This window comes from Centroberyx gerrardi, chromosome 19 (assembly GCF_048128805.1).
Source record: "Centroberyx gerrardi isolate f3 chromosome 19, fCenGer3.hap1.cur.20231027, whole genome shotgun sequence".
NCBI lineage: Eukaryota > Metazoa > Chordata > Actinopteri > Beryciformes > Berycidae > Centroberyx > Centroberyx gerrardi.
The window spans coordinates 27620690-27647938 of NC_136015.1; the positions used below are offsets into that span (position 1 = coordinate 27620690).

A 27249-nucleotide genomic window follows, 5' to 3' on the forward strand; every position below is an offset into this window, starting at 1 on the left:
ATGAGAATCCACACAGGGGAGAAACCATTTAGTTGCTCAGACTGTGCTAAAAGTTTTCATCATAAAGGACACTTGAAGACACACATGAGAATCCACACTGGTGAGAAACCATTCAGGTGCTCAGACTGTGCTAAACGTTTTGGTTTTAAAGAACACTTGAAGATGCACATGAGAGTCCACACAGGGGAGAAACCATTTAGTTGCTCAGACTGTGGTAAAAGTTTTGGTTTTAAAGGAAACTTGAAGAAACACATGAGAGTCCACACAGGGGAGAAACCATTTAGTTGCTCAGACTGTGGAAAAAGTTTTCGTGCTAAAGATGAGTTGAAGAAACACATGAGAGTCCACACAGGGGAGAAACCATTTAGTTGCACAGACTGTGGTAAAAGTTGTAGTGATCAAGGAAACTTGAAGAAACACATGAGAGTCCACACAGGGGAGAAACCATTTAGTTGCGCAGACTGTGGTAAAAGTTTTGGTGATAAAGGACACTTGAAGAGACACATGAGAATCCACACAGGGGAGAAACCATTTAGTTGCTCAGACTGTGCTAAAAGTTTTGGTGATAAAGGAGACTTGAAGAGACACATGAGAATCCACACAGGGGAGAAACCATTTAGTTGCTCAGACTGTGTTAAAAGTTTTTGTCATAAAGGACAGTTGAAGACACACATGATAATCCACACAGGGGAGAAACCATAAGTGTTGTGGTGAGAGCAGCAGCAGGTGTAGCTGCAGAGCTGCTGGTTGAGCTGAACTGTTCAGCAGTAACAGAACAATAAACTAGAGACACATCATGATAGTCCATCATTCAGGAGGAAACCCAAACCCTTCTAGTCAGTGTTGTGGTGTTGTGATGCAGCCAGATCTGAATTTGAGTTTCCATTAGCCAGTATATGCCAGCTTTTGGTTGGTAAAACGTGCAGTTTTCTGACAAAAATATCATTGGCCAAAATGTCTGGCAGACGGCTCAGATGGTTACCATGGTTACCATGGCATTTGCGCAGGCATTTCTCTGTTTTTATACAGAACAAACACTGGCTCAGGTTGGCCTTTTTTCCTGCTTTTCTCCTCTATTGTCAGGTGGGTCAGTAGGTTAAGTAACTTGCTCGGACAGCTGATGGAATGTTTACTTGGTGCGTAATGGTTTCCATGGTTACCGTGGCTTTTTACATTTTTTGATTGAAAGAAATAGACATACAATACAAATACACAAATTACAACAAAAATACACTAGAACAAGAGAATTCAATCTAACAGAAGTGACAGGTGTGGGTATTATATAAATGAAAGATCATGTCTGCTAATCCTCCTTTTTGTAATCTTTGCTTTATGGTTTTTACATTTTTAAATTTTATTAAAATATGCTTTCAGTTTCAAAGATATTAAAATAAGGTTTGCTTGCTGACCATTTTGTTTTATGAATCGGGTATCTTCCCAATAAAATAAGGAGATTGGTTATAAAAGAGATTTCAGTGTCCATGTTGTCGTCATGAAAATAAAACAGGATGTCCTTTTTTGTGCGATGTCCATAAGAAGTCCTGAAGCCCACTCCAGAGTTCTCTAACATAACATTTCCAAAATAAATGTTCAGTTGTTTCAGGGCAAGAATTCCAAAATACACATTTGTCATCAGAGGCAACTTTGTATGTTTTTACAGAATAAATTCTGTGAATAAGTTTATAAGACACTTCTTTCACTTTGTTTAATATACAATATTTATTTGGTACAGTGAAGACCTTATCCCAAAGTATCTGTCCCAGCGCCGCATTCCAGTATATTTTAGAAATAGGAACACAGGTATCCAGAGTAAGTTTTCGTAAGTATTTGTTATTGCATTTAGGGCTTAGAATATCCATTCCCTCTAATTTAAAGTCTAGAAGAGAAAGCGAAGGGTGTTGGATCATACCAAGAGGGAAGGCTTCAGTTATGGTTTGGTATTCAGCCAGTCTAATGCAGACATTGTATTTGGTTATAAAGTCTTCAAAGTTGTATACGTCACCCATACCATTAATGAATTGTTTAACAGAGATAACATCATGACAGGATTTGGGAGAAAATTGGTTTTCTCTTATGTATTATATTCGTATTGTTCCAGATTGTATATAGATGTGGAGAAAAATTATGCTTCTGCATGAGATTTCAAATTTCTCTGTGAAAATTAGAGAGTTTAACTGGAATTTTTCCTACATCAAAAGGGCATTTCAAAAGGAATTCTAAACCTGAAATTTCTTGAAAAACCAAGCTTGGAATTATATTCCAGATGCTTCTTTTACTTTGGAGGTAATTTTTAATCCATTTAACTTTAAAGGTTTTATTTGAAGAATTAAGATCTATAGCATTCATACCTCCCTCTTTCTTATCACGACATAGCATTTCTTTTCTTAAATAATGAGGTTTGTTCCTCCAGATAAAGTTGAATAAACTGGGTACATCGAATGTAAGAGATGTATATACTAATCTAGATAAGCCTTCCATTTTTGACAATAGTATGCGGCCACCAATAAATAAATCTCTTAAAAACCACATCGAATTTGTTATTAATTTTGTCTATTATAGGTAAAAAGTTCAAATCAGACCTTTTCTTTTGATCCTTACAAATCCTAACTCCAAGATAAGTGACAGTGTCTTCAACAGGTATATCAGATATCGTTGTAAGGTTGTACTTTTGTACTTAAAGATAGTCTGGATACATAAGAAAAGGCTTTAATGCACTCTATAGCTTTCTTCATTTCACACTGGTCCCTTAAAAAGAAGATAGTGTCATCGGCAAGCTGCAAGCATTTAATCTCTCTATCTCTGATTTGAATACCTTTAAATGGATTTGTGTTAATATGAATAGCCATAACCTGTGTAACAAGCAAAAATACAAAAGGAGAAATTGTGCAACCTTGTTTAATTCCACGGTTTATATCAAATATCTTTGATGTCCCTTGACTTAATTTGATTGAGTTGCAGTTACTCTAACATCCTGTCGTGCTCTGTGGCTTGTATAAAAATGCTGAGCATGCCCAGTTGAGCTCGATTTTGGATCAAGATGGCAAGAGGAAAAGATCTAAGTGACTTTGAAAGAGGATTCATTATTGGGGCGCGGATGGATGGCAGGAACTTCAGTCACAAAGACTGCTCACCTGGCTCCTGTTTCAATAGGATCAGTGACTAAAGTGACATCTGCATTTAGATCTATGGGAAAGACATCAGTAAATGGGGTCGGAAATTGTGGTTGAAAGCGCACATTCTCTGACCGTGATGCTCGTGCATTAGTGCGATATGTAAGAAAAAACAGAAGAGCAACTCTTCCTCAGGTGACTGAGAATGTCAATGCAGGATGTGATCAGACTGTCAGCAAGAACAGTCCGTCCACAGCTACATAGAGAGGGATATTATGGTAGGGTCGCAGTCCAAGAGAACGGGACAGGCCTGAATGCTCGACCCCTACAGTGAGGGGGTCCGCTGGCTCTGTTACGCTGTGGGGGGCATTTTCCTGGCATGGTTTGGGTCCACTTGTCCCCTTAGGGTCACTGCAAATCAATACAAAGTTATTCTGAGTGATCACCTTTATCCTATGAAGAAACATTTCTATCCTGATGGGAGTGGTCTCTTCCAGGATGACGACGCCCCCATCCACAGGGCATGAGGGCTCACTGAATGGTTTGATGAGTGTTAAAATGATGTGAATCATCTGCTGTGGCCTTCGCAGTCACCAGATCTCAACCCAGTTGAACACCTTTGGGAGATTTTGGACCAACGTGTTAGATGGCGCTCTCCACCTCCATCATCAAAACATCAAATGAGGGAATATCTTTTGGAAGAATAGTGTTCCATCCCTGCAGTAGAGTTCAGAGACTTGGAGAATCTGCCAAGGAGCACTGAAGCTGTTCTGGCGGCTCGTGGCCCAACACCTTACTAAGACACTTTATGTTGGGTTTTCCTTTAATTTGTCACCCGTCTGTATATAAATGATGCATATGGACAGAAAGTATGCATAAGCCACTTTCCACACAAAAATCAGAATTTATAAAAAGACGAACGTGCGTACCTCCATGCATTATGGGTGCGTATCTCTCTTCTTGAGACCGATTCGATACGCATCTTGATACGGAATCAGCAATTCAATGCAAGTAAGATGCATCTCAAGCAGCAACAACTCAATATGATTCATTTCAGGCCTGTCTCAAAGCGATAAGATGCAGTGTGACTACGATGAAATGTGATACTATTCAATATGATGCAAACATTTCCATTTTATTTCTGCTACAGTTTTGCCACTGGATGCAAGAAGGAATGTGTAGGCATACATCAATCCAGTTATGTGTGAGAGAAAGATGTGTATTAAAATGGCCTTCATATTTTCATGACCATGATAACATCCCATTTGAAATCTCATTTGGTGACAGTAAAAAATGAGAATCAATTAGTCAACCTGGGGATGTACTTGGTATGTTATACCTAGACTCCAGTATGTGCAGCAAGTGTCTAAAGCCTCATTCTCTACCACACTGTATGGTCACAGATTATTACGCATAAAATGTGCAATAGCTTCAGTAAAAATCAGGCTAAATTGTAAAAATATTGTGAAATGGTTGACCTGTCTTATTCTTCAACAACCACCAACAGCCTTCAGTTAACTGGTTCTATTATTTTTATCCTTCCTGTTAGATGCTCCACAGCTGCTGGTCAGTGAAGAAGAGGTTCCCCCTGAGCAGCAGGACTGGAGCCCCAGTCTGGACCAGGAGGACCCAGAGCCCCCACACATTAAAGAGGAACAGGAGGAACTCTGGACCAGTCAGGAGGGAGAGCGGCTTCAAGGGCCGGAGGAGGCCGATATCACCGAGTTCCCGTTCACTCCTGTCCCTGTGAAGAGTGAAGATGATGAAGAGAAACCTCAGTCCTCACAGCTTCATCAAAGCCAAACTGAGGAGAACAGAGAGGCAGAGCCTCTAGCCAGCAGCTCAACTGAACAGATGAAAACAGAAACTGATGGAGAGGACTGTGGAGTATCAGAACCAGCCAGGAACTTAGATCCAGCTAGTCATTTACAACCAACTAGTGATGGCAAGACTTCAGACTCTTCTGAAACTGAGACTGCAGACAGTGATGATGATTGGAAGGAGACTAGGGAACCTCAGTCAGGTTTAGACTCACTGACTATCAATACAAGTCATATTAGATCTCATACCAAGGAGAGGCCCTTCAGCTGCTCAGTTTGTGGTAAACGATTCATTGAGAGTGGAGCGGTGCGTAAACACATGCGAATTCATACAGGGGAAAGGCCTTTCAGCTGCTCAGTTTGCAACAAAAGCTTTACTCAGAGAGGAACGTTGGTTATACACATGAGACGCCATACTGGGGAGAAACCATTTAGGTGCTTTGTCTGTGGGGAAAGATTTGGTTACAAGGGAATTCTGCGGAAACATGTGGCTAGTCATACTGGGGATAAACCGTTTGACTGCATAGTTTGTGGTAAAAGATTTGTTCAGAAATCAAATCTCAAGACACACATGAGAGTCCACACAGGAGAGAAACCATTTAGCTGCTCAGTTTGCGGTAAAAGTTTTAGTGAAACAGGAAATCTGAAGAGGCATGTGAGAGTCCACACAGGAGAGAAACCCTACAGTTGCAGTGTTTGTGGCAAAAGTTTTAATCAGCTGACACATGTGAAAAGACATAAGTGTGTTGGTGAGAGCAGCAGCAGGTGAAGCTGCTGGTTGAGCTGAATTGTTAAGCTATATCTGAATACTATGGGCCGCCAACTCTTGTGAATTTTGTGCAAGAAATTGATTTTTGTCGCACAATGCATTTTCATAATACAAAATCCAAAAGCTCATTGTTTAAGAAAACACAGAAACATTTAATTTCAAGCACAAAATTTAGTGTGACTTTTGATTTTGTGGACAAAGTAAGCTTATATTTAAATTCATTTAGGTAGATGTATTAATTTGTATTTGAATTTTCACAAAATTTGGTAAAAATTGTGGTACAAAATCTATTTCATGAAAGACATGAAACACATTTCATGGGACAAAAATGCATTTTGTGGATGCATCCAGCTGCCATGTTAACTGGATTAAGTGCATATTTCAAACAGTAGATGGCACATAGGTGTGCATAGGAGAAAGGCATATTTTTTGTCACACATATATTAGAGAGAGAGAAACCCTTTCACTGCTCAGTTTATGGTAAAAGTTTTAATGATACCAGATATCTGAGGAAACCACACAGGAGAGAAACCGTTCAGTTGCAGGATTTGTAGGAAAACATTTGGTTGGAATTCACAAGTCAGAAACCATAAGTGTTGTGGTGAGAGCAGCAGCAGGTGAAGCTGCAGAGCTGCTGGTTGAGCTGAACTGTTCAGCAGCAACAGAACAATAAACTAGAGACACATCATGATAGTCCATCATTCAGGAGGAAACCCAAACCCTTCTAGTCAGTGATGTGGTTCGGGATGCAGCCAGATCTGAATACTGCTCATACACATTTTACTAAACAAAGTGCCTATTCTTTTTCCCATGGACAAAAACAAAATAATCTGTTGTGAACAATTAACTGTATGGGTTTACCAGAACAGTGTTTTTGATTAGATAAATTGATTATAAAGTACAATAAATTTCATCATAAGAAAACATTGTAAAAAGTTTACTCTTTAGCAGCCCTTAGAGAATTTATAAATCAATCAAGGAAAATTGTTTTATTATGTAAATGTAATTACTGTCACTATTAATTCAGTGTATTCTACAAGTCATTTCATATTTGTTTATTTGTTTATTTGTTTATTTGTTAGGATCCCCATTAGCTTTGCCCTAAAGCACAGGTAATCTTCCTGGGGTCCTCATATCAAAATTTTATGTGGAGAACAAATTGAAGAAATTGGGTGGATTTGAAAGTTATGGATGTGACTCTCCACTGTATTGGTGGCACAAAATTTTGCAATTAAAAAATGTGACTGTATGCATGGTGGAGTTGATCGTGGGAGCACAATCTGCATATCTGCTGACTGAACATCACAGGATAAAAAAAAAAGAGACTTATTAATAAATTATATTTTTTGTTCATTGCCAAAATGGTTGTCTTGGTTTCTTATTTCATAGAGAAACCCAAACTCTGTCTCCAGTCTACACCTACTGTATGTTTTGATGGTCAAGGAAAACAATGGCACTAAGGATAACATCATATACTGTTATACTTGAATGAATGAATGAATGAATGAATGAATGAATGAATGAAAACTAAATTTTGCACAGCAGTCCGGTTCGGTCCAAAACGACGTGTCATCAAGTTTGGTGACAATTCTCCCCACGGTGGCGCTATAGCAACCGGCTAAAGTCCAAAACTTTGAACATTCATCAAAACTGAGCCGTACGTGCTGCGGCTTTGCAACTTTCACCAAAATATAGACACAAGTGAAAAGAAACTTTCATATGCTGCAACCTAGTGCAAATTATTAAGTCCATCATTCAGATTTTTTCAAAAACTGTAAAACTACTATCTCCTCCCACATTTTATGTTCAATTGACACCAAACGTGGTACACAGCATCTTGAGCCCACAATGCGCTGAAGTGTTTTACTGTAAATGGTATACTTTAAACTTATTAATAAATGAGGTCATTCTTTCACGAAAATATTTTGTTGACACAGTCTACACCTTGATGGTCAAGGAAAACAATGGCACTAAGGATAACATCATATACTGTTCACAGGATCATCCAATGGCACGCTCAGTGATTCTGTGTTAAAAAAATACAGCAAAATTGCAAAAAATTGTTTTTAGAGGACAGAGCACATATGCTATTTTTAATAATCAAACCCAGAAATCTAAGAAATCCAGTTCCCCTTGACAGAGCAGGACTTCAACTGGAACAGATCATCTCAACTTAGACATGTTGAGAACATTAGACATACATGTATGTTCCTGTAATGTTGCAGGAACATACTGAAGAGGAAGTTGCCTTGTAGTGCGGCATCAGCAGCTCAGCCTTCAGCGGATGAAGACCCAAGTGAATGGTTGACTGTCATCAAAAGAATGAAGCCATCACCAGAGAACATGGGCCCGATCAAGACGGCGACGGAAAAGACTTTCAGCCATCGCAGAAATTGGATCAGCACCCAGTCGCCTACAGCTGCAGACATCGTCCAACAGTACCCTCGTTTGGTAAGACTCATGTTTACTTATCCCAGGTATTCACTGATATGAGCTTTGTGGTTGAAGTGGGGCTTGAAAATGGTCAATAATCTAACATGAAAGTAGTAATTTTAGATCTAAGTAACACATGTACTTGTGATTGCGGTTTCCTATATCAGCTAGATATAAAGTTTGGAAGATGGATGGGAAGGCAGAGATGTTCATGCGGAGGTGGGAGTCGTCCATTATCCCAAAACTGAAGCAGATTGCCATTTTGGAGAAGGGTGTTGTGTCCTCAGACTGGAAACCAGAATGATGGTAAATAGTTTTCATTTTATGATTCCTTTGCTATCTTAGTTTTTGTGCAAAATTGTGTGATTGATTACCGTATAATAGGGTACTTTATTAATTAAAACATCCACTAAATGTAATAATTTAACATTTAGAAAACCATTTGCTTGTGCTCTTTTCAAACAGATGAGCTGTGCCTCAGTATGCTGCAGGTTCTCACACACCTGCTTCCACCAGCGGCTTCAGGAAGGTGCAGCAGCCTCAACCCGATGCAGCAGGAAGTCAGCCGGCATACCTACTGGACTTTGTACCGGTATGTTGTTTATGTTGTCCTCTCCTCTCCTCTCTCCTCTCCTCTCCTCTCTCTCCTCTCCTCTCCTCTCCTCTCTCCTCTCCTCTCTCTCCTCTCTCCTCTCTCCTCTCTCTCCTATCCCCTCTCTCCTCTCCTTGTCTCCTCCTCTCCTCTCCTTGTCTCCTCCTCTCTCCTCTCTCTCCTCTCCTCTCCTCTCTCCTCTCCTGTCCTTGTCTCCTCCTCTCCTCTCCTTGTCTCCTCTCTCCTCTCCTCTCTCCTCTCTCTCCTCTCCCCTCTCTCCTGTCCTGTCCTTGTCTCCTCCTCTCTCCTCTCCTCTCCTCTCTCCTCTCCTCTCCCCTCTCTCCTCTCCTGTCCTTGTCTCCTCCTCTCCTGTCCTTGTCTCCTCCTCTCCTCTCCTTGTCTCCTCCTCTCTCCTCTCCTCTCCTCTCTCTCCTCTCCCCTCTCTCTTGTCCTGTCCTTGTCTCCTCCTCTCCTCTCTCCCCCTCTCCTCTCTTCCCTCTCTCTCCTCTCCCCTCTCTCCTCTCCTCTCTTCCCTCTCTCCTATCCTCCCCCCTCTCTCCTCTCCTGTCCTTGTCTCATCCTCTCCCCTCTCTCCTCTCTTCCCTCTCTCCTCTCCTCTCCCCTCTCCTATCCCCTCTCTCCTCTCCTCTCTCCCCTCTCTCTCTTCCCTCTCCCTCCTCTTCCCTCTCTCCTCTCCTCTCTTCTCCTCTCCTCTCTTCCCTCTCTCCTCTCCTCTCCCCTCTCTCCTCTCCTGTCCTTGTGTCATCCTCTCCTCTCTCCCCTCTCTCTCTTCCCTCTCTCTCCTCTCCTCTCTTCCCTCTCTCTCCTCTCCCCTCTCTCCTCTCCTCTCTCCTCTCTTCCCTCTCTCTCCTCTCTCCTCTCCTCTCCCCTCTCTCCTCTCCTGTCCTTGTCTCATCCTCTCCTCTCTCCTCTCCTCTCTCCCCTCTCTACTCTCTCCTCTCTCCTCTAATAATCATCTCAAATGTAATTTACTGTTTGTGAAGCACATTCAATATTTGGAATGTTTTGGGGTTGAAACCAGTGTTAAAGAAGTTTGTTGTGTGTGTTTTTCTTTTCTCAAGCATGGGACCAGCATCCCCTCCCTTTGTAACAGCGATGAGGCATCTTTGAGGACCCATCAGCCACAGCTAGTGTGCATCGGCCATCTGACAGCCAAGCAAAGTGACAAGGTCGCCATTCCACTGCATGATGACAGCCTAACCTGTGCCTTGGATAAGCTGTTCAAGTTTTACTGGGTATGCAATGTTGCTTATCCTACTCAGCTTGCTTCAGTTTTCATTTTTCTCAAATGTATCTGTGACTTGCCAGTGTCAAAGACTGCGAGACGATCCAAAGTGTCGGAGCTCATTGGCAAGCTTCAAGCTTGATGCATGATGGTCTTATTTGGACCGCTGTCCAAACTATGGTGTATGAGGTTTGAAGCCAAGCACAACCCTCTCAAAAGACAAGCACATGTGTGCAATTTTAAGAAATGTGTGTTCCAAATGCATTTCCGGTTATTCTCAGATCCCTAGACAAAGCTGAACAGTTGATTGATAACCTCAGGTCAACCCTTGAAGGGGACATTGCAGAAACGATGTGGTGACTTTGTGTGGACAGACATACAGAACAGGGACTGTTGTTATGACAACAGATACTAAAGATGAACCAGTCTGTGGAGAAATATTTCATCTCCTCCCACAGGTAGACAAAGGCACTGCTCTAGCTTTTGTACGGGTTGTGAATGTCAACTGTTTTGATGACCACTTTTATGCTTATGCAGTGGAAAGAGCTGATGAGTTCAAACTTGTACAGATTCCTGGTGATTTGTCTGATTTTAGACCGCTTGTCTCCAAAAGCAACACGACCTCTGGCGGTAAGTAGATGCTGAGTCAGAAAGCACATTGTGGTCGATATCAACAGTCGGATGTCTGAGTTTAAAAGGAGACGGTAGTGCGTGAACGCGAGGAGGGTTTTTATGAGCGAACATATCGTTCAATCGGAACGTGCCCCCTCCGACTGAAGTAAGCGTATGACGTCACGTCAGTGCGCCATACAACAGGCTACGTGACTGTAATGGCTGCGGTTTAGCTGCTAAGCAAAACAGAGATTTCTGTTCCTGTCACGGTGTGAAAATGTGTTCAGTCCAGCAGCTGAGAGCGTCGGTGAAGCAGCGACTAACTGCGGCTGTTGAAGAGATATTTGGGCTGTTTGAAAGAACGATAGCAGAGTACGAAGAAGAGATTGATCGCCAACGCAGGCTGCTGGAAGATGTTCTGAAGCCTGAGATCCAGATCAACAAAGCAGGTTTGTAGAAGGTTTTTCTACATTATACTTACTGCACTGATCTCAGTAAAGTGACAGATCACCGCTTTTACGTTATTTTACAAGCTGCTGCCTTTAAACCAGCTGACTGAACAGGAGGGACAGAGTCCGTCGCGTGCTTCTGTTCGTGAGCTAATGGCTAACAGCTAGTAGGCCCATCGCCACCAGCACGTCATCACTCCAAATCAAGCTGTGCTTAGTGTTGGGAAGTTCGTATCTTTTTGGTGATTTGTTCATCTAAATGAATCAAGGTAACGATCAAATATCAATGTTAATTAGGCCCAAATATGTTACAACCCACAACCCAAAAACACACCACACACTTCTGATCAAAACATTATCCAGACAAACAACTTGACTCACACTGATCAGCATATGGAAGCTGAATGGAGGCTATAATCATAACACAAAATAAGAATATCATTGTGTAGGCCAGTGGTTCCCAAACTTTTTTCGTCAGCCCCCCCTGCCGCATTCTCATCTTGCATTCTCATATTCTCATATTAGTCAGACTGAAATAACGTTTCCAAACTCCAAAGGAAATTAAAAGGTCTATTGTTGACCAGATCGACTGGTTAACTGTTTCAGGCCTGTTGCCTAAACATTTTTATTTATAAAGATCAGCATGTCCAAATGCTCCAGAGTAATGCACCACATAGCCCAGCGGCAGAGAAGACCCGCTCTGATTGGACAGTGGTCGGGGATGCAGAGGCACCGCTGTGACCCTGAACTACACAGCATGTGTTTCGTTTGCGGATCCAAACTTGTTGCGGCCCAGCTGCAGCTCGGCAGTTTAGGCTGCTACAGCGGCTCCGTTATTGTTCCGTCCGGTCGCCCGTTCTGTTGCGCATATCTAGGATTTTACCGATTGCTTATTGTTCCATAAACAACTCAAGTTGTACTGTGAGGAACATTAATGCACCACAGAGGAGAACTTATGTCACTTTTTTGAGAGTGTAGGCGTAGGTTGCCAAACAGAAGCTTCCCAGCGGCTTCGTGGATAAACTCATCTCCAACATTTATTTAAGCGACATTGGTTCATGTATCCTCCACTTTGTTAACTGACATGGTGACACACACTGACATAGGGCTGAAACGATTCCTCGAGAAACTCGAGTAACTCGATTACTAAAAATCATCGATGCAAATTCTTTGCATCGAAGCTTCGTTTAATCCATATAACTATATACACGCTCAGTGTTTCGCACGGATGATTATTACTGTTGCACAACGCGCTGGAGAAAGAGAGAGAAAATAGCGAGGGGCGAAGAGAAGAGACAGGCCAGAGAAAACGACAGAAAGTGTCCAAAGTTTCGGATCCAGTGTTGCCAACTTGGCGACTTTGTCGCTAGACTTAGCGACTTTTCAGACCCCCCTGGCGACTTTATTTCTCTAAAGCGACTAGCGACAAATCTGCCGACTTTTTCTGACCATGGGAAGCAATGTTAATGTGTTGAATCCCAAAGCATTTGGCAATAAATTGGTTCGGCTGATGCCGGTTTTCTCTACTTGCTTGTCTAATCCAGAGAGGTCTGACGGTCACAGCGCTTCCCACACACAGCGTAGCTCCTTCCCTCCGCTGAGAGCAGGGACTGTAGGATAGGGTCCACTTGTAATTGCTACCGGCGTACGCCGAAACTGGCCCGGGTGGGCGGAGTCAGCACTTAATATTAAAACGGGATGAGATGAAGGCTAGTAAAGAATGCACGTTAATTATGGCTATATGTAATGGCTAGTTAAGAACGTAAATCAATATGGTGGCTAGTTATGATGTCCCTAAGTTAGCTAAGTTTTGCTCAAGAAAATAACCACAGAAAATAAAATGCTGCAGTCAATTTGTGAAAGCCTGAGCTTCATTCATGTTATTATTATGATAGTCACACACATACATACACACACACACACACACACACACACCCCACACACACACACACCTACTCCCCTCACAGTGATGCATAAAATACCCCAGAAAGCAAAATATCAGGTGGTGTAAGTAGCAATTGGAGCCTAAAATGCACCAGTCCAATACAGCAGGTATATTCAGTTTAGTTTGATTGCAGTGAGTAGGGTCAGCAGGTGTAGGGCAACCCTTCAACATAGCAAATAAATGTACATTAGCCAGTCTTATGAACTTGTATGATATTTAGGCCTAGTAATAAATATCAATAATTATTATTTCACCTCGTTTTCAGTAAATCACAGTGTCGTATGGACAGCTTCGTGCGGACAGCTTTTCTCTTTTGTATATTTACTATTGCTCTTTAATAAAGTAAAAGTATTTCTTATCCGATTACTCGATTAATCGATGGAATAATCGGTAGAATACTCGATTACTAAAATAATCGATAGCTGCAGCCCTAAAGTCAACAGAATCACCTTTGTTGCAGTCAAAGAGCCAGGCTGTCACACTGGTGAAAGGGTTAATATTGGCTGACTGGCTACCAAGTTCACATTGAATCAGGCTGATTGAGTTTTGAGGGCCAGAGAAATAAAGGGAGGAACAGGGAAAGATCATAGGGCCTTCTGTTTTAGGAGGATTTGTTAAAGCCCCAATATGCAAGTGTTATGATCATGTAAAATTGGGGCATTTCCTCATTATTTAAACTGATTTATGTTTCCATAATTATTGGATCTCAGTTCTGTGAGTGCAGTAGTACTCAGGAGAGAGATCCAGTATTGCTCTGAGAAGACTAAAATATGAACTTTGTTCTTATATTTATTACTATTTGTTATATTTTTGTTTTAACCTACTTATTTCCTACAATTTAAAAATTGCATTTCTGCACTGACTCAAGAAAGTACATTAAACATTCATAATTAATAAAGATTATCCGTTTATTTTTCAATTGAGCCTTTAATAAAAATGTGTATTCATTTTATTTTAATTGTCATGCTTTCCTAAACATATTTAAGGTTTGGTAAAAAGTGGCATCACCGGAAAAATGTATCTTGCCGCCACAAACATCCCTTAGCCGGTTACTTTTCCCATCTGGCTGGCTACTCAAAAATTTGGGGAACCCCCTGCGTTTTCTACCTTTCTAGGCTGTCACGCATAGGCAGGCACTGATGTTGTCAGACAGCATCCGAGCCCCAGTTCTCTCCGTCGTAGATCCGAGAACCGAGCGCCCGGGAAACGGAGAGTTTTCGATGAACCAGCGATCCGGGGCAGGGAGACCTCCCTCACCATCGAGCTGCTCAGTATAGAGGTAGTGGAGTCTGTAGGAGGAGGGGTGATGGACTGGGGCAGCGGTGACGGCAGCAGGAGGGACGGGAACCGGCGAGGCTCGGAGAGGAGGGTCCAGGAGGGTCCAGGAGGGTCCGTTTCTCCGGAGCAGCTTTTTGAAAGTCTGCGGGTTATCTGGCCCTGGTCCTCAGGCTGTGGCTGGGGAGTGTGGGCAACCAACACTGTCAGGTCCCGTCCTCGCAGTCGAGTGCCAGAAAGCGGTTGGTGGTGGGGAGAGCGGGGGGGCACGGGGACAGCAGGTTGTCGGCTAGCTCCCATCGACTTGCCCCTGACCACTACTTCGGCCCATGAGATGCATGGACGAGGGGTGGAACAGTTCGCAGGGGGAGCACCAGACCAAGGGATGGTAGTATCGGTTTCATTCCCCGTCCACTTATCCTCCTTGGCCGCTTGCCTATTCAGGGCAAGCAGCTCCAGGTGAGAGGGCGCAGACCGTCGCGGCCAGGTATTTGCAGCCCAAGCAGCAAACCGACTCCGACTTGGTAAGTGGGGCGGTAGAGTTCATTTTTTTTAAAATCCAAATCGGCACATATGGCAAAAGGCAATATGACAAGCCAGCTGGCCAAAAGTGACTGTCCGTACCGTGTAGGTTGATAAGCCGGTTAGCTAGCAAGCAGCCTAGCCAGCCAAAATAGAACCAGAGGTACGGATCGAGATAAAAGTCCTTTAAAACTCGCTACCGACACTGCTTAAACGTTCAAAAACGAAAATAAAAGAATAAAACCACTAAAACCAACTAAAATGATGAAGTGAGATGCTCGCATTGAGAATCAAAACAGTGGGTGCCGGAAGCTGTAAATGTGACTAGGAGAGAAACTAGTGATGGCTGGCTCCATCTTCTAACTCCTCTGGTTCATTGGGTTCATACATGTAAAGCTGTATTTGTCTCATTCCACCTGCTCCTCCAAGACCGTTTTTTTGCAAGTAAGTGCAGCCATGAGCAGCTGTTTACATGTGATATAGGAAGATTAATTGGCCCAAATATGGGATTTCAGATAAAACTGCAAAGCCATGCCCCTCCCCAGCCTACTGGCTACTACTACTAGCAAAGCAGAAGAAGATGAATTATTGTGCGTATATTGTGCGTGTGTATGCTGCCATATATATATATATATATACATATATATATATATGTGTGTGTAAAATTAGATTTTTTTTGTCCTCTGCGTTAGATGGTCCACAGCTGTTTGCGGTTCCCCATGAGCAGCAGGACTGGAGCCCGAGTCTGGAACAGGAGGAACTCTGGACCAGTCAGGAGGGAGAGCAGCTTCAAGGGCCGGAGGAGGCCGATATCACCGAGTTCCCGTTCACTCCTGTCCCTGTGAAGAGTGAAGATGATGAAGAGACACCTCAGTCCTCACAGCTTCATCAAAGCCAAACTGAGGAGAACAGAGAGGCAGAGCCTCTAGCCAGCAGCTCAACTGAACAGATGAAAACAGAAGATGATGGAGAGGACTGTGGAGTATCAGAACCAGCCAGGAACTTAGATCCAGCTAGTCATTTACAACCAACTATTGATGGCAAGACTTCAGACTCTTCTGAACCTGAGACTGAAGACAGAGATGATGATTGGAAGGAGACTAGAGAACCCCAGTCAGGTTTAGACTCACTGGAAAACAATGAAGTCTTTGTAAATCTTAGGAGATCTCACACCACAGAGAAACTCTTTAGTTGTTCAGTTTGTGGTAAAACATTTGGCCGCAAGGGAACTCTGTGGAGACACATGATTAGTCATACAGGGGAGAAGCGATTTAGTTGCTCAGTTTGTGGCAAAAGATTTGGTCTGAAGGAACATGTGCGGACACACATGAGATGCCACACGGGGGAGAAACCATTTAGTTGTTCAGTTTGTGGTAAAACATTTGGCTACAAGGGAAGTTTGCAGACCCACATGAGACACCACACAGGGCAGAAACCATTTAGTTGCTTGTTTTGTGGTAAAAGTTTTAGTGAAAATGGAAACCTAAAAACGCACATGAGGATACACACGGGAGAGAAACCATACAGTTGCAGCGTTTGTGGGAAAAGATTTTGTGCTTACTCAAACATGAAAAAACATAAGTGTGTTAGTGAAACTGTAGACTCAAACTGTAGTGATGATGATCGGAAGGAAACTGGGGAACTTCAGTCAGGTTCAGACGCGCTGCAGAACAACGAGATCCTTGTAAATAATGAGACATCTCATACTGAGGAGAAAGACTTTAGTTGCCTAGCATGTGGTAAACGATTTAGTCGAAAGGGAAATATGCAGACGCACATGAGAAGTCACACAGGGGAGAAACCCTTCAGCTGCTCGGCCTGCGGTAAAAGATTTAGTTTAAAGGGAAATCTGAAAACACACATGAGACTCCACACAGGAGAGAAACTGTTCAGCTGCAGTGTTTGTGGGAAAAGTTTTAGTTGGCAGTCTCAGGTCAGCAGTCATAAGTGTTCTGGTTCAGGTGAAGCTGCAGAGCTGCTGGTTGAGCTGAACTAATATAAAATATGAAACCATCATAAAAATATTCCTTACAAAATTTGAAAACATAAATAAGGGATTTTCTTTACTGTCTGATTCTCATAAACCGGCTGTGATCCTTGGAGAGGAAGATGACTCCATGTTTATAGCTGGAAAATATATTTCGGTTTTACATCGTTCAAGACATTGTGATTCACACTGTACAACTACTGACTGTCAATATGTATGACTCTGTAAATTACATGATATATAGCACATTTTTTTTGTTTTTGTTTTTTTTACCATTTTGTTACTATGACTTGCTACTTTATTAATATATAATATTGCATTTTAAATTTCCTTTTCTATGTTTCTTGGCTTCCTTTTTGCATTTTAATGTATAACATGACACACTGTATGACTATATAGAGTCCAGACTGCTTTGGCAACACAGTATCCTAACAGTCTGATTTGTTTAACAGAACAATAAACTGGAGACTCAGAGTTCACGTCTTACTATGGCCATCCAGTCGTTCAGTTCTTTCACTAATCACAATTATAAGAATGTTTAGGATTGGTCTGGTTTTTAATTTCACTTTGTCTATAAATGTTTTTTTAATGTTTTTGGCACTTGAGAGACTGAATCTTTTACCTTTTACCTGGTTAAATAAAGGTTAAATAAAAATATTTGTACTGAATTGGCTGTTGGTGACTTTCCATCCCACCGCTACTTTCTAGTCCTCACAACTAACCATAAGGAGGAATGGAATGCCTAATTTGTTGTCTCTGCAACTCTCTTGAAGTTGTGCAAGATGATGATCAGGATTATTTGGTCATCTGCCAAAACCTCATCAGTAACCTGAAGAATTAAAATTGTGTGAGACACAAATGAGGGAATATTTGAACATTTGTTTTTTCATTCTTCATATTACCATGCAGTTTAATAAAATTAACATCAATTTAATTATTTAGCATGTGATTTTGCATATTAGAAAAAAAATATTTGGATCTTTGCAAAATTTCAGCCGTGTATTGTGGTCCATGTAAGAATGGTTAAAATGTGGATGTTGAAATGTTGTCCATTATGTTTCAATAGCGGCGTTCTTCTCTGTATACGTGCCTCATATTTTGGAATTGAGTGGAGTTCACCAGCTAACTAGCGCTGACACCCATGTTGTCCTATGGATCTACATATCAGATATATCTTGCTGTGCAGTGTTGCCTTCCCTTAACTCCCTGTGAGCCAGCGGCCTCCTGCCTGCTCCACAGTCCGGACTGAAGACCAGAGGAGACCCAGCGCTCCATTAGAGCCCAGTACTGTGGATCAGCCTGCCTGAGGAGCTAAGGCTCGCTAAATCAGGTCTGTCTTTCTAGACTCTCTTCTGAACAACCCATTTTGATCATTTTGCTTTCTGTATCAACTCTTGAGATTCTTAATTCATTGATTTTCTGACTCATTGACTTTTTTCATATTGGCAATGGGTAAAAACAATGACATTTTAGAGATGTTTCTCAATTCGACAACATGACAGGAGAACTTGCTTTGCCTTCTCATCAAATGTTAGAGTCAAAGAATACACCGAAATTTATGTTTCATGATAGATTGCCTGGTTGTCTTTTATTAGACGTGTGTTATTTAGTCTGATGATCAATTGCTTTTGCAGACGATGGAGCTGTATGGAGGAAGGAGAGGAATGTAGAATATCTAACTAGGCAGCTACTGAAGGCTCTTCTCCAGGGGGTTGTAGCCAATTCAGTGGTCTGTCCTCGGACCATGGTCGCTAATCCGGACCGCTGGTTTCTACCACTAGGGGCGCTGAAGCTAGTGGTCGGTTGTGGTCCGGACCAGTTAGTGAGTGGTCTTTGTGGTCCTAATCCACCTTCCACCTTCTCTCTCCTTCTCTGGCCGTGTTGGCAACACTTTTGTTAGCCGAAGAAATGTCAGAAATCATAATTCTTTGTCTATTAAATATATTCTATTATCGATTATGCCTATATTCTTATTGTTGCACTGTATTTTGCAGTTATACCTAGATAGTAATCTATCTATCTATCTATCTATCTATCTATCTATCTATCTATCTATCTATCTATCAGATATGTGAGTAGTCATTTTATTTAACTGTTTCTAAATATGAGCTGAACCAGTGGTCCTTGTGGTCCAGGTCAGTTGGTCAGTGGTCTGTGGAGTGTGAGTGCAGGTGAATCACTTTCAGTGTCAATAATAGTTAAGTTTACTGGTCAGTGACTCAGTGGTTAATGACGGACCACTTTGTTACTTCCACAGGCTGGTTGTAGTCCAGGATTTTTGGTTAATTGGTTGGTTTGTCACATTGGACAAAGTTAAAACATTCACATTTTTGGGGGTCTGGCTAGATGCAAAGCTCATATTGAAAAAGTAGCTGGAAAATATTTTTCAAAGTCTAGTCAAAGTATTTTCCTTTGAATACTTTGCTTTGTCAAGTAAAGAATGACCAAATAATTACACGTTTTTTTCTACATATGGCCGAGTACAGATTTTAATCAAGACTGAGGATGTTGGAGCTTATATCATCCTGTGGAGGGCGGTGCTATGCCTAGCTGCATCTAAACTGCCACAACTTCTATAAGAAGAAGAAACGTGACGTCGCACAAGATGGCGGCCGGTGTCTGTAAACTTTCGTGAGCGGAGGATTACTTTCCGTTGTTTTCCTTTCTAAAGTCTAGTTTCCATGTTTAATGAAGCAGCAGAAGACTGTGTGTGTATGGATAACTCTATCTGAATGGAGCTCGCGCCCTTCGCTCTTCTTTCTTAAGGTTTTACCTCAGACTCTTCTCCCGGTAGGGTTAGGTACAAAGCTTTTTAAGTTAGCATAGCTAGCAGACAGGGAGGGAGCAGGTTGTGTTTTGACCCAGTTGTTATTATACAATAACGAGTAGTACTAAGAATACGTAGCCTATAACTGAAACAGAAGGCAGAAACACCCGCAAAGTGAATTCCATTTTATGCTAAAGTAGCTAACAACAACACGGTAACGGCAACAAGCCGTGAGAAGAAGAAGAAGAAGCAGCAGCTCTCTCTTATGGACTCAGATTAATGGTTTAGCTGTGAAGCTGTTGGAGCTTTGAAGGACAAAGTTTGTCAGTAAAAAGTTCAGGAAGAAAAGTTCCTGTTCCTGTGTGAAAATGTCTAAAGTCCAGAAGCTGAGAGCGTCGGTGAAGCAGCGACTAACTGCGGCTGTTGAAGAGATATTTGGGCTGTTTGAAAGAACGATAGCAGAGTACGAAGAAGAGATTGATCGCCAACGCAGGCTGCTGGAAGATGTTCTGAAGCCTGAGATCCAGATCAACAAAGCAGGTTTGTAGAAGGTTTTTCTACATTATACTTACTGCACTGATCTCAGTAAAGTGACAGATCACCGCTTTTACATTATTTTACAAGCTGCTGTCTTTAAACTTGCTCCATTCATTAATCAATGTCTAAAAATGTTTGCCTCGCTCAGCTCCGCTCCGTCAAGCTTCACGCACGACGTCAAACTAAGACAGGAAGTTCGGTGGTCTGGCTTTCAAAATAAAAGACTAAAAATGTGTCGCGTTTGCAAAAAGGAAGTATTGAAATGTACAGAACAAAAATCTGAAGTATAGTATGAGTATATAATGGATGGGTAAATTAGAGGCAAAAATTAATATTTGACAGAATAAACAGAAAATACCAGGAAACTTAGAACAATTTCAACCACCAAAAATATCTCCATTTAACCAATGGCTGTTCCTAAAGGCTGTAGAATGGGTGTTAAAATGGTTGTTTATTGTGTAGCGAGACACAGGACACAATTTGCAGAAACCCCACAACCTTTCTGTGGCCCTTTGTGTCAGCACAAATGGCCTCCCACCTCTAGGCCGTAAAGGTGTAGAATTGACACAGTCCACGGCTCAAGGAGTTGAGTCTATGCCAGCCAGAGATGTCTCCACAAGACATCTCATGAGATTAACAACAGGATGCGACCACAGCAAAAGAGGTTTGGTACTCTCTCACACATTCCAAAGGTAAATTAACGACCGTTATCTACCAGCCCATCAGTGTGAGACGGACCCAGGAACACTAAATGAACCACACACACATACACAGATGGAAATGGAGAATCTTCCTCCTTTCTTTATCTGAAGTGCAAGACTGTTCTGAGGAATTAAAACTGTTCCATGACCAGAACGAAATCTGTATTGTTCACTCTGAATCTGAGACTTCTTTCCAGGTAGTCTTTTTGCATTGGTATTTGTCCAGCCCTTTGCCTGAGACCAATTTACCTCGGGTGTCCCTACCAGAAGCACAAGGCTTCTGTCAGCATTGCTCCCAGGGTCTTTGGGGCACAAACCCCTCTACCTATCCTGAAAATGTTAGCTCAGGTGTTACTGATATTTTGAGGGCAAAATTGTAAAATATTGTGAAATGGGTGATCTGTCTTATTGTTTTTTTTCTTGATATAATTAAGTAGCAATTAACTGGTTGTATATATTTTTGTCTTTCTTGATAGATGCTCCACAGCTGCTGGTCAGTGAAGAAGAGGTTCCCCCTGAGCAGCAGGACTGGAGCCCCAGTCTGGACCAGGAGGACCCAGAGCCCCCACACATTAAAGAGGAACAGGAGGAACTCTGGACCAGTCAGGAGGGAGAGCAGCTTCAAGGGCCGGAGGAGGCCGATATCACCGAGTTCCCGTTCACTCCTGTCCCTGTGAAGAGTGAAGATGATGAAGAGAAACCTCAGTCCTCACAGCTTCATCAAAGCCAAACTGAGGAGAACAGAGAGGCAGAGCCTCTAGCCAGCAGCTCAACTGAACAGATGAAAACAGAAGCTGATGGAGAGGACTGTGGAGTATCAGAACCAGCCAGGAACTTAGATCCAGCTAGTCATTTACAACCAACTAGTGATGGCAAGACTTCAGACTCTTCTGAACCTGAGACTGGAGACAGTGATGATGATTGGAAGGAGACTAGAGAACCTCAGTCAGGTTTAGACTCACTGAAATCAACAAAGACACAGAGAGTTGAAGGACAAAGTTTGTCTGTCAGCAACAAGTTCAGGAGAACAAGTTTTCTGTCAAGAGCGTTGGTCAACCAGCCACTAACTGCGGCTGTTGAAGAGATATTTGGGCTGTTTGAAAGAACGATAGCAGAGTACGAGGAGGAAGTTTCTCGTTCAAAAGAGAATGCTCATCAATACAAACTTCTGGACGCTGTTTTTAAACCTCGGCTAGAGTTATGCAGAGCAGGTTTGTACAATGAACATGCCATTCACACACTATTCTTGCACCATTTATGCCATTTCTATCATTAACACCTAAGCTAGCATCATTATAGCCATTATCGTTGCATATTAAAAACAAGATAGCATCAAGATAGCTAGCACAGGCCTTTTTCACCATGTCAGTAACCTCTTTCTATGTCGGGGCCTCGATGTTAAGTTGGATTTTGGGCTTTTCCACAGGTGTAATCCTGGGGCACTCCCCAGGTGGTGTGTCTTTGAGGTGATCTGAATGTGTCTCTTTGATGTATTTCTATCTCCTGCCTTGATGCCTGAAGATGACCAGATCTTTCCCCTTCCAAAGTTGTGGCAACAAACAACAAATTTATATGGGTTAGAGATGCTTCCCGTCTCTTCCTTCTGATTCTCTCTGCATTCTGTAGTGACTTGCGTCTGGCTCTTAGCGTGTCTCTAAGCTCTTACAGGCCCTTACGTTGCAGCTGGTCCGCCTCCTTGAAGCGCTTCCTGACCCGGGGCTCCTTGCGTAGCCTTTAGATTTCCACTTGCCGTTGGTTTGGTTGTGCACTGCTTCTCTTCCTTTTCCCTTCCTCTGTCCCAAATCTCTCACTGCTTACTGCAATAACCAATTTTGACAGCAATGAGATCTTCTTCTCTGCACCTCCCACCAGTGTAGTTTCCAGGATGATATCAAGGTCCTCATCCAGTTACTGCCAGGCTGCTTTGTTGTTCATTGGTGGTCACTTGATTTTTTGTTTGTTGGGTCCTGCTTTCTCTGGGAGCATGGAGTTGCTACTCTCCACTGGGGGCAGAGTGTCCTCCTGGGGTGGGGCAGCAGCGGGGAGGTCATCAGCACTGTGGTGCGTTTCCTGGCTGGAAACCTCCTGCGTCTCACCAGACACAGTGTCTCTGCGCTGCAGCTGCACCTGCTCCAATTGGCACTTTGCCATTGTTTGGTGGATTCGTAGTCCTCTTCTTACACACCTTCCTGCAGTGACATGTGTTTTTATATACTCCTCCTGTCAGTGTCGTTTGTACAAGCCTGATCGTAACCGTGTAATCCATCCTGTTGGGCCTTTCATCCTCCCCCCCCTCTTGGAATGCCCTGGGGGTATGGCTCATTCTGGTTATCTGTAGCTGGTTTGGGTTGTCCTCTCACGAGGACTGTGAATTGGGGTGCTAACCCAACTCAGCCAGTGCTAGTCTGTCCTAGCAGCCATCTGTCTCTCCAGCGTCACCATTCTTCTCTTGGTTGTCGCCCAGCCTTTCCTGGGTGTCACTGGTTGCCCAGATAAAACAGTACCTGGAATATAATCTGGTGATTGCTAATCCATGGGTGTCATCAGTCATCATCGAGTGTTTCGACTCCTTTTCCAGGAACACTCTCAGGGTGGGGAGTCAGCAGTGATTGGCCACATCACTGCCCATCCGTGGATGGCTTCCACCTTGGTGCTGATCTTTGCTGATATTTTGTTCTTCCCCTGGATGCCTAGTGCTGTAAGCATCCTCCATGTCGACTGTGCAGGAAACCCACCGCAGCCAAATTCAACTGGGTAAACCCAGACTTTCCATCCTTTCTCCCGCACCTTGTCAGCCAAGGTTGTGTATTTGGCTCTCTTGTATTCGTTGGTTTCCATGCACCTCTCCTCCCATGGCACAGTCAGTTCTATCATTACCAGAGCTTCTCCGCCTCAGCCCACAAGACTATGTCTGGGCGGAGGGTGGTACGGACCATGGCAGGGAAGACCAGTTGTTGGTTGAGGTCTACCCGCATTTCCCATGCTTTGGCTTGCTCCAGAATGCCTTCTTTTTTTGGCTGAGGTGTTCTTGACTCTCCCGGTTTGACAAAGGATATATGGTGTCCTTTCCTGGCCGGGATCCTTATCCTCTTCCTCTCCCTCTCCAGGGTGTCAGCCAGTTCTCTCAGCACATTATCATTCCTCCATCTGTAGCGGCCTTGAGAGAGGTCATAAACAGATCTCACTAGGAACTGTATTCTGAAGGGTTCCATCCTCCACACGTCATTCCATGACAGCTCCCTCTCAGTTGTTTCCCACCTAGTCCAAGCCCCCTGCGCCCCCATCTCCACTGCCCTTGATCTCCTCTGCTGTTCTTTTACCTTCCTGAATTCCCACTGCACCAGGTGTCTTCTTTCTGGGGTGCTTGCTGACCTCCATCGGACGGTCTTAGTCCCCCCCAGGCCCTGTCTTCCTTGGCAGATGTTACTCATGATGTCACTGTGTAGGAGTCTGCTCTCTGCCTCCTTGACTGCATTGGTAGCTGACCATTTTCTGCCAGTTGTGACGTCAACTCTGATGTTCTTGATTTTAGGGTTAGCTGAGTGCTGTAATGTGACCACCAGTCTGGCCTTCGCCACTTTGAACTCCTCAACCAGAGATAAGATGGGAGTTGCAGCATGGCTGTTTTGCTGTAAAGGCCAATACTTGAGAAACTGGGGGGTACACCAAGCCATCTCCTGTTGCTATGTTTACCCTTGATCTCCAGGGTAAACATGTTGGTAACCTTGCCTCTCCTTATCACCAGGCTTCTAGACTTCTGGGTTTTGAAGGTCATCCTAGCCCAGCTTGGTGTCTCCTCTAATGTGGATCCATCTGGCTTGAACATGTGTGGTGGTAGTGATGGTGAGGTCATCGATGAACCCTCTGTTTGGTGGTTGTCTGATACCAGCATTTGTTGTGGGCCCTCTGTTTACCTCTGCTGCTTTAATGATCCGGTTCATTCCCATCACAAACAAGATCACAGAACTGGTGCAGCCTGTGACTATCCCTCTCTCCAGGGCTAGCCACGAGGTTGTGCTGTTGTTTACAGTGAACCTAAATTTGATGTTACTGTAGTAGCTGCTGATGAGAACTTGTATGTGTGTTGGATGTGGTAACGCTTGAGAGCCTCAAAGATGAGGGTGGAGGTGGATGGATCCATAAGCATTGACAAAATCAAGCCAAACCACTGTAAGGTAGCCGCTGTTGATCCATATTTTGGATTATCCACCTTAAGACTTCTAGGTCAATTAGGCATTTGTGGGTGGAGTTTAGAGCAGACAATGAAGGATATATATGAAGCAACAATGGGATCTGGCAAAGAAGGACTCACACTGACTGGGAGCACAAAGTTACAACTGTAGGTGTCCTTGAGTGTTGTAGGGTTTTAACTGTTTGTTTCACTGGAGCATATGTACCTTTTGTTAGTGGTATGTTCACTGGTATATTGACTTCTTTGCAGGTTGATATGTTGGCTGACAATGTTTGCTAATAGCATGGTTGTTATAGCTGTTCATTAGTAGCAGGTTTGCTGGGATATTTATTCTTTAGAATGTTGATATGTTGGCTTGCTGACAGAATTCAGTATTCAGTATGAGCAGGCCATCTCAAGCCAGCAGTGTCAAACGTTCCATTAGCCTGTTTTTGTTGTCAAAATCAATTGCGAGTTTAGAAATTATTGAGTAATGTTGGTACCGGGTACTTGATGCCACTCCAATTAAAAAGTGCTACTGCTTACACATCCTGTTACTAACACGTGAGTTTGCAGCAAATTGTTGAATTTTAAGTTTCTGTTTCGTGCATGGCCTAATGACAAACATGACATGATGTGAAAATTAGGTGCAGCGTTAAGATCGATTTAGATAAATACCTTTACATTGACAAACGTTTTATATTGTGGCAGCCGTGCCGATATTGTGGCGACGCGCCACAAATGTTCAAAAATGGTCCTCCAAAGCTAATGTGTGAGAAACAATGACAGTTTTCCTTAATATGTGTTTGTGTTTCAGTCTTCCCTCCAGACATCCAGCAGCTGCTGGTCAGTAAAGAAGAGCTTCCCCCTGAGCAGCAGGACTGGAGCCCCAGTCTGGACCAGGAGGACCCAGAGCCCCCACACATGAAAGAGGAACAGGAGGAAATCTGGACCAGTCAGGAGGGAGAGCAGCTTCAAGGGCCGGAGGAGGCCGATATCACCGAGTTCCCGTTCACTCCTGTCCCTGTGAAAAGTGAAGATGATGAAGAGAAACCTCAGTCCTCACAGCTTCATCAAAGCCAAACTGAGGAGAACAGAGAGGCAGAGCCTCTAGCCAGCAGCTCAACTGAACAGATGAAAACAGAAGCTGATGGAGAGGACTGTGGAGTATCAGAACCAGCCAGGAACTTAGATCCAGCTAGTCATTTACAACCAACTAGTGATGGCAAGACGTCAGACTCTTCTGAACCTGAGACTGAAGACAGTGATGATGATTGGATGGAGACTAGGGAACCTCAGTCAGCTTTAGACTCACTGAAAAACAGTGAAGTCATATGTCATCAGAGATCTTATACTGGTGAGAAAGTCTTTAGTTGCTCAGATTGTGGTAAAAGATTTGACCACAAGGGAAATCTGCAGAGACACATGAGAGTCCACACAGGGGAGAAACCATTTAGTTGCTCGGATTGTGCTGAAAGTTTTCGTGATAAAGGAGACTTGAAGAGACACATGAGAGTCCACACTGGTGAGAAACCATTTAGTTGCTCAGACTGTGCTAAAAGTTTTGGTGATAAAGGATACTTGAAGAGACACATGAGAATCCACACAGGGGAGAAACCATTTAGTTGCTCAGACTGTGCTAAAAGTTTTTGTCATGAAGGACAGTTGAAGACACACATGAGAATACACACAGGGGAGAAACCATTTAGTTGCTCAGACTGTGCTAAAAGTTTTTGTCATAAAGGACAGTTGAAGAAACACATGAGAATACACACAGGTGAGAAACCATTTAGTTGCTCAGACTGTGCTAAAAGTTTTCGTGATAAAGGAGACTTGAAGAGACACATGAGAGTTCACACTGGTGAGAAACCATTAAGTTGCTCAGACTGTGCTAAACGTTTTGGTGATAAAGGAGACTTGAAGAGACACATGAGAATCCACACAGGGGAGAAACCATTTAGTTGCTCAGACTGTGCTAAAAGTTTTTGTCTTAAAGGACAGTTGAAGACACACATGAGAATCCACACTGGTGAGAAACCATTTAGTTGCTCAGACTGTGCTAAAGGTTTTCGTGATAAAGGAGACTTGAAGAGACACATGAGAATCCACACAGGGGAGAAACCATTTAGTTGCTCAGACTGTGCTAAAAGTTTTTGTCTTAAAGGACAGTTGAAGACACACATGAGAGTCCACACTGGTGAGAAACCATTTAGTTGCTCAGACTGTGCTAAAAGTTTTGGTGATAAAGGAGACTTGAAGAAACACATGATAATCCACACAGGGGAGAATCCACATAGGGGAGAAACCATTTAG

General features: G+C 43.0%; 1 protein-coding gene and 1 pseudogene across 1 annotated transcript; both read left to right on the forward strand.

Annotated features, from left to right (window-relative positions):
- Positions 1 to 27249, forward strand: LOC139910929 (uncharacterized; annotated as a pseudogene).
- LOC139932499 (uncharacterized) lies at positions 10860 to 15897 on the forward strand. Its single transcript, XM_078290524.1, has 3 exons — positions 10860 to 11031; positions 15466 to 15755; positions 15850 to 15897. Exons 1-3 carry the CDS (start codon positions 10860 to 10862, stop codon positions 15895 to 15897), a joined length of 510 nt encoding a protein of 169 aa, XP_078146650.1.

What these genes read in the sequence shown, in the direction of transcription:
- LOC139932499 (XM_078290524.1), top strand. Translation starts at nt 10,860, where the DNA reads ATGTGTTCAGTCCAGCAGCTGAGAGCGTCGGTGAAGCAGCGACTAACT. An exon ending in GATCCAGATCAACAAAGCAG is followed by an intron (nt 11,032 to 15,465) that starts GTTTGTAGAAGG and finishes CCTCTGCGTTAG; the next exon opens with ATGGTCCACAGCTGTTTGCG. An exon ending in ATGATGGAGAGGACTGTGGA is followed by an intron (nt 15,756 to 15,849) that starts GTATCAGAACCA and finishes CTGAGACTGAAG; the next exon opens with ACAGAGATGATGATTGGAAG.